Source organism: Corvus moneduloides, chromosome Z (assembly GCF_009650955.1).
Source record: "Corvus moneduloides isolate bCorMon1 chromosome Z, bCorMon1.pri, whole genome shotgun sequence".
NCBI classification, from domain to species: domain Eukaryota; kingdom Metazoa; phylum Chordata; class Aves; order Passeriformes; family Corvidae; genus Corvus; species Corvus moneduloides.
The window spans coordinates 32,831,230-32,842,601 of record NC_045511.1 but is presented as its reverse complement, the minus strand read 5'-3'; the positions used below and the strand labels follow the sequence as shown (position 1 = coordinate 32,842,601).

Sequence of the window (11,372 nt, the reverse complement as noted above, 5' to 3'; positions counted from 1 at the left end):
TTAGCTGCTGGGGTTCTCTGATATTGACTGCTGACTAAAGAAACCCACAATGCTTTTAGAATTTATCAGCGCTTTCTTCTGATAGAACATGCTGCATTTTACTGTTACTCTTTGTTAAGAAGCAACTCATCAGCTGCCACTTTTTTTATTATATACTTTAGATTCTGTAGGGGTTTACAAAAAATTTAGCACTAAATTCTTGGCATGGTTTTCCCACAGTAATAAAAAAAAATCATGCTAGGAAGTCAGGAGAATCTTCCTCTAGCCTACACGAGGGTACATTTTACAGAGACACATTCTACAGCTGCCACTTAAAAACATTGTCAAGAAATTTCCTACTCAACAACAAAGTGAAGGGCTTGAGAAGCAGAATTTTTACATCTTGGTTTCTAGTTAGAGTGAACAGAAAACAACATGGAACAAAAATAAACAAAATTAAATGGCCTTGCAAAAAGCCTTGACAAAGCATGTAGGCTCCAGGACAGAACATAAAGCCTGGTGTTTCTATGTGTGACAGAGTCACACAAATTCTGGTTCGTGTCTGTACAAAAACTCCACTGTGGTCACTCTATCTATGTGTGAGGTAGAATAGTCTGTTATTTTTTTCTCTCTCACATCCAAAGAGAGGTCCTTCTTGGGAAAGTACAAAACCCAAATTTTCTTCCCTTAGTTTTGCTTCTTTCTATTTTGCACTGTGGCATTTACAAGACATGATACCCAATAGTATGATTCTGCAAGCTGACTGCTCATCTAACAGCTAGCAAATAAAAGCGAATACCACAGGAAGGAAGCATCATTCCTTATTTGATGCTTATCAGATGACACTGTCTCCTGATCAAGCCATAAACAAGATGGCAAGGTAAAAAAATCAAACAACCAAAAAATCCCCACATTGAACTCAGCTAGTGCATTCACTCCACTGTCAAAATACCTATTTTATGGAACCAGATCCTTAGACTTTGAGAGTAAGGGGAAACTTACCATGAGAACTTTATCCATGTAGAATTCCCTGCCAGGGCTCCCATCATTGTATTTTGTATCGATGGCAAAACATAAGAAAAGGACATCAACAACCATTTCATAAATGGAAAGGAAGCAGTGAGCAACCAGGAATGCAAAGAGGCAGACAATGATGAGTGGCAGCACCCAGATGGTGTAATCTCGTTGGTAATTCAGCAACATAATGCCGGCCAAACCTGTGCTGCAGACAATCAGGACCTGAAGAAGAAAATGGTAGGCAACTCTAATGGCAGAAGCCTTTTGATATTTTTTGTTTGGTTTATTTTTTTTAAGGCAATATGCTTCTTGGTCTGCCAGGGTTAGAATTAGAGGTTACACATGGTAGGTAACAAGATCTTTACCTCCTTTACCTCCTACCATGTCCCTCGGGGTAAATGACATTTAATTCATTTTTCAGCAGGTTCAAGTCAATTGTTACACATCCTTCAGCACAAAGATTATTTTTCAGAGCAGATTACATTTATATTCTGCTGTCATTGTTCTAGTGTTATACAATATTCCTGTAAAAAAGAACTTTATCCTGTCAATTATATAAACCCCACAACCTGATGCAGCGCATCAGCTAACATGCAGTAGGGTTTTTTTATTTGGGGTGGAGGGAGAAAGTCAGGTATAAGGAGGATGGTATGTTTTTCATTTTGCTAGTGGAACAACTTTCAAGCTTGTTTAATATCTATCTCCCCTCCATACAGGAGCAAGTAGAGCAGAATTCACATGAGGCACTTCATGTAATAGTCTCCACAGAACTACACTATGTGTGAGGCCCTAACATATATTCCACTGGGTACCAGTGTGGTTTTGGCAAAAATAAAAGGACTAATTGGCCACTTAATGTTTTGAACATTTCTGAATTTATTATTATGAACTGCAACTAAACACAAAATCATTACATAGGTCAGCTTTTATGAAAACACCACATTGAACTGGTAGAGGAGATGCTGATAGTGTAGCATTGTTACAGCTGATACTAATTTTCATATGCACTGTTCATTTGAACATTTCTGTCACTGGCACATTTTTCTAATAATCTGAGACTTCTTTTCAGGGAGGTGTTTCCTAACATTTTTCAGATACCTCAGTAAAACTTTGTTATGTAATTTCAGGTTCTCTCAAGCACCTTTATCTCCCTAATGTGTTTATTCCTTCTCACATCTTACTCACTTAATTACTGGATTCAAAGTTCAGCCCGCTGTACTCTGATTTAACAGAAGTAGAGGAATGCAATAAGGAATACAGATCAGTCCAACCAGTGTCCAAATACTTAGGCACAGGTGATTTAAGAAGACTGGTATTAATTGTTTCAGTAAATTATGGCACTTCAAAGGATAGAAATAATTCACTGGATTACGTTTCCACACAGTCTGTCTCCATCAGCTGGAGACCCAAGAGGCTGACTGACTGAAGAAATTATTCTAGTCTCCTTTTAATTCTCAGAGTAGAACTAACTTAGTTGCTTAAGCTGGCAGTTCCTCATAGCAGGCTTCTGTACTCTTCCAGTCCAATTTTGTCACCCCAATAAAGGGTGGTCAATAATGTGTCAAATTTTCAACATAAACCTGAAGAATCCTTCCTAAACAGAATTTAAAAGAAAAGCTTCCTTTCCTTGCAATTCTGTCTTAACCACAAAATCAAAACCTTAGAACTTCTAATCACTTTTCTCTTGACTCCCTAAAAAAATAATGGAAAAGGTGTCATAAGCTTCAGCTATTCCTCTCTAGTCACTTTTACTAAGTTTAAGCGGGTCATCTGCTTATGCTCCCTATCCTGAATAGTCCCTTCCTAATAGGATGCTGCTAGATGTGATAAAGTGCACACTAAGAAACAGGATTTTTAAGGCATTTTGTATTAGGGTTCAAGCCATTGCTAAAGAAAGATTGCTTCTCTGTAGGTCTGTAACAACTGTATGCAGCAGACATACCTTTCCTAGAAACAGCATAAAATCCCCAACTGTGTTTATGGCAGCCACTCGCAAAGCATTTTCCACTAGGATAACAAAGGCATCCTTTGCTGAGGTGCAGAAATTGGTGCTGTTGATAGCTGTGGCTGTATACGCATTCTGAGAAAAGGAGATTGAAGATTTGTTCATAGAACGATCAGGTATTTCAGATAGAGGGTGGGGAAGGTAAGGGGGAAGATACAGCTTCTGAGTAAGTCACATTCATCATATGATTTTAATGAACCAAAATTCCCTTGAGAGTTGTTGAATCAAGCAATATGAACCAGCTGACAGAAGATTATATGAGGTAAAGAATTACTATTCTTCTCCTTCCTTGCTCATAATTTATGCATTAACTAGTTTGTTCAAAAAAACTCATTAAACAGAATTTGCAATTTCTCTGCAGGAGGTGGTGAACGGTAGCATAGCTACAGAAATTAAATAGTTCCAAAAAAGAAATCTGGAAATATAAAAGAATTTGAGTGTCATACAAGTCAACCAAGATAATTTCTAGATACTCAACTAGACTGCATTTAAGGTTAGTGAGGACAGTTTTCAAGGATTACATTGAGGGGTTTAAAATGCTTTCTTATGATTTTATTTTGTACATTTCCACAAGCAAAAAAAATTAACAACAGTGAAACAGATATTACCAAGGTATCTATGTACATATGTAAGAGGTGGAACTACAGGCCCATAAACCCACTTTTACAAAGGGTCTTTTACAAGGACCAGCTAGTATGTTGCACTTTGCAACTCTTTTTCCCCTTTGGAGACAATGATGACAATTTGATGTTTTGTATAGTTCTTATACTGTGGGAATCTTAAATATTACACCCAGCAAAGCTTAATTCTCGTCTCACTGCAAAAATATTTTGAAACTCAGAGGCAGTTTGAACGAGTAGACATAAGAGGGAATGTCTCCAACCACTAAATACATTGTTATAAAGTTTAGATACCATGTTCATAAAGATGAATATTGGCTATTTTTAGTTTTTGTTTACATTCCAAAGGTCAATGTAGTGTTTTGCAGTATAATTTCAGTAATGGAGACAAGACTGAAGTATTTTCATTCAAGTTCAGGTCCAAAGTACAAGACATTATGTGTTGGCATCAGACTGCACTCTGAGAATATATATACTAGTACCAGCCCTTACATAAAATTTAAATATTGAAAATCTTACCTGATTTAAGTATGTCAGGCACTTTTCTAGACACCAAAGGCAGCAGATGCAGGCTTTAAGCATACAGCGAGCACAAGCATTTTCCTAGAAAAGCACAGAATGTGGGAAAACACAGATAAAGAGTCTTAATGGAAAAATATTCCCTGGTGTTTCAGTAACTGATATTCAGCCCACTAACTTAGCAATCTGTATCAGTCCCATGGTCCTATAAAGTCTACATGTTCATATTCATAGGATGGTTTGGGTTGGAAGGAAATCCCAACACCACCAGCCAGGGACACCTTTCACTAGGCCAGGTTGCTCAAAGCCTCATCCAATGTGACTCAGAACACTTCCAGGGGTGGGGTATCTACAACTTCTCTGGGTAACCTGTTCTAGTGTCTCACCACCCTGATAGTGAAGAATTTATTCTTACCCTTGATCTATTCCAAAACAAGACTTCCAACCTCCCACATTGACTAAACAAACAGGTAAACACGTCAGCCCTTGAGTTTTGGTAAGAAAATGGAATCTATTTCTCTTACTTTTCCTTTGAGTTGTGTGTGAATATACATGAGAATCATTCGTGGTATCTTCACTAGTGTGATAATGAAAGACCCCTTTGCTACTGTTCCTAGGTGGTAACAAACAAGGCGATTAACAGATGCCAGAATAGGAGTAAATGGCAGATTTCTTTTCTCCCTGTTGAAAAGAGAAAAAAAATGAAGTAGAATGATCAGTATTTATGTGAAATCTTCTACAAGTGCTACAAATTCTCAACAAAACAATGTGGAAAAGGAATATATTATCCTCATACTAGCTTTCAGGATATATTGCTTACTCCACCCTGACAATCTGTGTAACTCGCAGATTTTTCTCTAATGCAGAAGTAGGACTAGGATAAGGAATCAGTATGTCATACTGTCAGAGACTGAAATTTTTTTGGCTTAGGACTTATTGCCTATTATAGCAAAACTGTATAACAAAAGCTGCATGGAAGACCACCACACCCTCCATGAGCCTCCCGACTGAGGCCCTGGACTGCAAGTTGATGGAGATAAGATAAAGTGACTCAAGTCTGGGCTTCGGGAAAAGAATACATTCACAGGAGGGTAAAGCCTCACCTTCACCTGGTGGAGACCACAGCCCCAGGGCTATCAGCTGCCAGTCTCCCACAGACTGTCACACCAAAGGGAGGGCGGAGAGAAGCTTTGGGTGTGTGGTGAAAAAGCCTCTAGTCAAAGGCAGTGAATTCCCATCCTCTGCTGTGCAGACCAGCTCAGATGTGGGGCCCTTCACCCTGGGATAGCCAGATCTACGGCCACTCATGTGAATGACAGCAGCGGGGATGTCATGGCCCATCAAAGCCTCCACCACAGCACTGCAACATGATGCAACAGATCCATAGTGTTGCAAGGGACAGTGTCAAACTTGTCCTCCCCAGGGAAGGCACCTGGGCTTTCTCACCTGGCCCAAAAAGCATAGAATCCATTGGACTACACTTTTTGGGGTGCAGCAGGGGACCCCAAGCACAAAGAAGATCAGATGGAGGGAAGTCACCAGACATCATTGGGATCCTTGGAAGGATGATATGTTTCTACCTAACCCGTGTCACTCTCCCTGCCCCACCCCGCTCTTTTTCGATTTCTTTCTTTATTTTCTCTCTTTGCCTCTTTTACAATTAAATAAAATATATCAAGTTTTTTTTGGCACCAACATCTAACCTCCTTTGGTTTTAATCAAGTTTTGGGGTGTATTTCAAACCTTTCTGGGTTTGATCTGCTTTATTCACAGAGACTTAGTTTTCTATGCTCTTCTGTGTTTAAATCTATTCGTAACACATATGAGTAGTGTGGTGGTGCATCCCCTTTGTCCCTTCCTGCTTTGGGCTGCACTGTGATCTCAGAAATGCTTGTTAGGCCTCAGTGTTGACAAAGAGCACCTGGGCTCAGCTCCTCAAACTTATCAGAAACATGGTCTGCTCCCAGGAACTTGTCCTGTCTAACAAGCTCCTGTTTTTAAACAGCCTTGTAAACTTTCTTTTTTGTGACTAAATAACAACCTAGGAAGAACAACATTTCTGTTATTGAACTTTCAAAGAAAATTGCAGACCTGAATTGTGGCCAGGATGGAGAATTACTATCACTGAAGCCAGTTCTCTTGCAACCCCGCAGATTCCTGGACTGCAGTGGGCTGCGACCAGCACCTCCCTCTGAGTGGGGCCTCTCTGAGCCAGTGAACTCTCAAGTTTGTGATACTCAGAGGACCAATGTCAAATGCTGCTGACAGAGCCTGGGCTGACACCCCACTGCTCAAGCCTCAACCCTCTGCCTGTTGAGAAGGTGCAAAGGCATCCAGCGTGAGCACTTCCCTGAACTTGAAAGGAATTATTTTTACTGATCTATACCTTGTACATACAAGTGTGAGTGTGAATGTACTACAGCAAATGTACTATGAATGTTAGATTGCTAAGTAAGTCAAGTCTATAACTGAGTTACTGTTGTGCTCACAGTAAATTCTATAGACTCTTCTGGAAAATTGGTTAAATTAGGGTATTGATTAAGTGATGCTAAGTTTAAGTGCTGTTAAAATCTTTAGGCCTAAACTGTTGGTCAAGTCTGGGGTTGAAAGAGGCAAGAGGGTCCACTCTTGTGACTCAGTGGGAGGGTCTCCCTTACTCCTTTTTATCCTTATCCTTTCTCATCCTTAACCTTTTTCCATCCCCAGCTTCCACATAAATAATCTTAGGTTTAGTTTTAGATCAATTGATTTTAGATTTTAATCCTACTTTTCCTCTGTGTGCTTTAACCATCTACTAAGAAGTAGAGTGAATCTTGTCAATGAACTGTCACACTTTCACTTTTATACTAACCTGTTTTTGCCAATACCTTTGCCAGTGATTCTCTGAGCAACTGAAAATACTCATTGGTGACAGGTAGTCTTACTAGCAGCTGGCTTCATTACCACTGTTAACAACTGGCAGTTCCTGTAAAGTTACATTGGATGGTGTGCAATTCAAAACCTTCTAAAACAGTAAGAAACCGTGCTAATACATTTTTAGATAAACTTGCCTTCTCCCCTCTTGTTTCGTTGGAGATCTTTGTGTGGACTTTGGAGAGGATATTACTAATTGATCACCTACAGTCTTTTCTCAGATTTTTTGCATTTCTGATTTAGCTATTATGTCCTCAAGGTACCAAGTGTTGAGCCTTAAAACAAGTTATTTAATGCAATGTAGCTATAATATTTTTAATTTATCAGATAAATACTTTCACAGTTTGAAGCCACTTTTCTACCAAGAAACTCACTTATATGTCTCTCTCAAAGAACAGCACTATTAAACATTTAAAGAATGGCTCTTCTTATTAGAAATAAGGGCATGATAATAAGCATATTAAGAAACATGTGCTAACATTCAAAAAATAAAGGATCTCCCCAGCTTCAGAAAGATGCAAATTTCATTCAGAAAAGATAATAAAGTAGGTTCTTCATTCCATGAAACTAATACCTGCATAACATAATCTGAGACGTTAATGATTAAAATAGGTTTACCCTGTATGTTCTCTCAACTAACTTTCAGGGGAAGACAAATTTTACTCCCTGTTGGGCACAATCACAAAAATGGCTTGAGTCTTATGCCCAGGCAACCCAAACACTTTCTCATGTTCAGGGCAAAGTCTGTCTTGCAAAACACTTTGAGGCCTTTTATTGCCTGAGTTGAAAGGAATCCATCTGGCTAAGGTGAATGAGCAGTGAACACATATAAAACATTTCTCCATGGATAACCTCGTCTCATTTGATTTGGGAAGCTGCTCATATGCAAAATAATGGGTAAGTGCAAATTAATGCCTTTTCCATTTTTACAAGTCACTTTTCAAATTATGATTGCACCTTAAAATGCAAGAAGAAGATAAGAGCAGAGAGAAATGAGTATTTACTAACTTAAAATAAAATTGCTGTTATGGAATTATAGAATATGGAAAAAAAAGAAAATCCATTCACCCTCAGGTGATAGGAAATACATAAACTTACAGGTGAAGCATACATGTTCCTATTTAAATGCAGAGTTATTATCTTCCCTCTGTATTTTCCTCATTCCGTACTCAATCTAGTTTAACTATTCACAAGATTACATCCCTGTAACATCTTGTAATAATTTCATAGATGTATTTCACTGGTATACTGGAGAACTTCATCATTAAGAAAATAACAAAATTTCTGACAGCACAGTAAATTGATTCTGTGCTTTTGATACTATTTTAAAGAGTAGGGCAGAAAAGGAGTAAAATGTAGTTCAGATAACAGCCTCAATTAAAAAGACAAACCAATTAAATATTTGTGATCTGAATCATGCACTTGAAAAATATCTGCATACATTATTCAAAAACTGATACACAACTTAGTCCACAAACATAGCAATGAAATATGGAGCTTTAAAATTTTACAAGAATTTTTACTTGTATACGATCTTGTCAGAATCTATATGTAAATGATGAATCTAATAAGATCTTACGTAATCTCATGAAAGAAAGATTAATGAAGACTAGTGAAGCACTGTAAATAATTTAAAAGGCACTGTTTTGCAATTAAAATAATAATCAATTGCTTTCATTATTTTTTTAACCTCTACAGATCTTACCAGCATTAATTATTAGCAAAACAGATGACCTTCCAGGCACATCCTACTTTGTAAACAACCACCCATCTCTGTAGAATGTGCACAGGTTACAAGGCAAATAAGACTTCAAGTCTTATATGTCAAGAACACCATCTATAACTGGCAAAACAGATATTTCAGGACTTCACATGATTTAAAAAGAGTCAAGGCAATTTAACTGTTCCCCAGCTTTCACAATGGATACAAGTATTCTCCCCAAAACCTCTGCTGCTCATTATTTCTGCTAAGTCAATGTGTAGGCTACTGTCTTGGGGTGACTTGATGTTGTATTCCCTATCGCTGCACTATGCCCAGAAATTAGCATGTATGCCTTTCTATGCCTTTAAATTGAGCCTGAGAGGGGAGAGAGAAAAGTGTACTTTTCCAAAGCAGTTTGTTTTCATGTTCTGAGGACACAGAGATAAAACCTGCCTGCTTCTGCAGAGCGAGGGTGGGGAAGCAGCCTGCTTGCTTTCCAGCCAGCTTTCGGTCAGTTTTTCAGCTCCTTTTCGTCCGGAGAGCTGAACTTTTGTTTTCCTTTTCGTTTTTTTCCTTTTCTCTCTGCTGGACTGTTTCAACATCAGAATACATCGGGAGAACTTTCCACCGAGGCCCTGGCCCTGGAGGTGGGCTCACCACCCCATCCCAGCTCCAAGGAGGGGGAGAGAGAGACTACGGAAGGACTCTGAAATTTTCCCAGGTTTTTCTCTCCACAGTGAGAGGTTTTATCATTTAGCATTATTATTCTTTTCCTGTGTGTTTGTTAAATAGTTTTTATCTCTTTCAATTTCCTTCAAGGAAAATTCAACTATTCCAGAACCTGGTGGGGGAGGGGTGGTTGTAACCTGCCTTCTCTCAGAAGATATATTTCTAAATTTGGCCAAACCAACACAAATTTAGTGGTGCCCAGTATGGCTCATGATAGAGCTATCAAAGTTATCCTTACCTTGTAAAATAGTATGTCACAACAGCCCCTGCTACTGTCATCTGCTGACAGGCTAGGATAAACTCGCTGATCCAGATGAGTCCCACTATGTGGTACCACCACATGTATTTCAAAGGACCTGCCATCTGAAATTCAACAAATCCTTCTTCATTTGGGACAGGACTACCTAGAAATAAATGAGGGTAAAAAAGTAATTGATGCTTACATCACCTGATAAAGAAGGAAGCATATGGTTCATAACCAGTTACAGCAGAAACCCTCCAGTTTCTACTCATAGTTTTAAATGTCATGTTCAGGAAGACTGTTCTTAAGAAAGATAGCTTTTGAGACAATAAGTATAATGGTATTGGGAAAAAAAAAAACACTAAAAAAATTTCCACAACTAACCACCATCTTATAGCAAAAATTCATATAGTTAAACATAATGAAAGTCTACTTCAGTCATTCTTAAATTGAGTTAGCTGCTTTATCAGTATTATTCACACAGCAGGAATCAGTATCAGCTCCTTACATCTAGATGTCAACATTAACAATCACTTTTGTTTTCCTTACAGTAAGTTTTTGTAGCTTTAAAGCTATTAACAGACATACGGAACAGCCTTAGAAATTCTAAATATATGATTTCATATATTCAAGAATGCACTGACTCTTTCTCTAATATGAATCATGTACAGAGACTGACAGCATGTCAGAACACTCCTAGGATAAGGTCTATTTCAATGTGTTAATGCACAGTGAGATATTTCATCTTATACAACAGTCACATGAACAGCTGATGAGATTCAGAAAAACACTTCAAGTAACTTTATGTGCATAAAGTGCATACCTTGAAAAACAATTGTTTTGACTTAGCACTCACAGCACATTATCCGCGTTCCTAGTTATGTTTTTATACTTACATATAAAATCAATGTTTTCTTGTGAATAAGTTAACTATTGAAATCTGGTTTCAGTGAACAAGGATTTGGCCTTATTTGCACAAATATTTTGTTTGAGTGCATATAAGCTAAAAAGATAAATAAGTTTTTGAAGAATCAAGGCCAGTTGAAGGATTCTACCAGTTACCTGTAAAATCAGACTACATTCTGCTACAAATTTAGTGCCTGTGCAGTGGTCTGATTCAGAAAGTGAAGCACAGGGCTGAGATTTTCAGTGGCGACCATTTTCTGCACACAGCACAGCATGCAATGAAAACTAAAAATTTCAGCAGTAATGAGAACAAGAACACATGAATTCTATTGCCTCCAACCCTTGCTAAGAACTCAGGATATGAAAAATACTTACCTTGTATTACTGTGAAACAGCTTTGTGACTTGAAACACTTACTTTTGGATCAGTAGTAAACAACACATTTCAAAATTTTAAGGTATTTATGAATGACAGCCTCTGTTATCTACAATATACTGCAAAATAACACACTTTTTAAAAAGCATCTGCTATGTTTCTCTGCTGAAATAAGTAAGATTTGGACCTATAGGATTGATTAATTCTAGACGCTCTTGTCAGAATACAAATAAAGCTTTCACCTTCTATGTACTGAAGAGCAGGCAGAATTAAGAGTACATTGGCTGCTCTCTGAATACAGTGTACAAACAGCAGAAAAATCTCCCTAATGATTCTGGAATAATACTGGACACCTAAGTTACAAAC

At 38.0% G+C, this 11,372-nt stretch overlaps 1 protein-coding gene across 5 annotated transcripts in view; it reads right to left on the bottom strand.

Annotated features, from left to right (window-relative positions):
- Nucleotides 1-11,372, bottom strand: part of SLC44A1 (solute carrier family 44 member 1) — an 88,306-nt gene that overhangs the window by 26,846 nt on the left and 50,088 nt on the right. For all 5 annotated transcript variants that reach the window (XR_004237367.1, XM_032095361.1, XM_032095359.1 and 2 more), the window contains exons 10-14: nucleotides 9,723-9,888; nucleotides 4,665-4,821; nucleotides 4,141-4,224; nucleotides 2,939-3,076; nucleotides 982-1,218 (exon numbers count right to left, since the gene is read on the bottom strand). Coding sequence is in view for 4 of the 5 variants with exons in the window: in XM_032095361.1 (XP_031951252.1) it covers nucleotides 982-1,218; nucleotides 2,939-3,076; nucleotides 4,141-4,224; nucleotides 4,665-4,821; nucleotides 9,723-9,888 (782 nt within the window). In the remaining variant the exon portion in view is untranslated. The remainder of the gene's footprint in view (nucleotides 1-981; nucleotides 1,219-2,938; nucleotides 3,077-4,140; nucleotides 4,225-4,664; nucleotides 4,822-9,722; nucleotides 9,889-11,372) is intronic.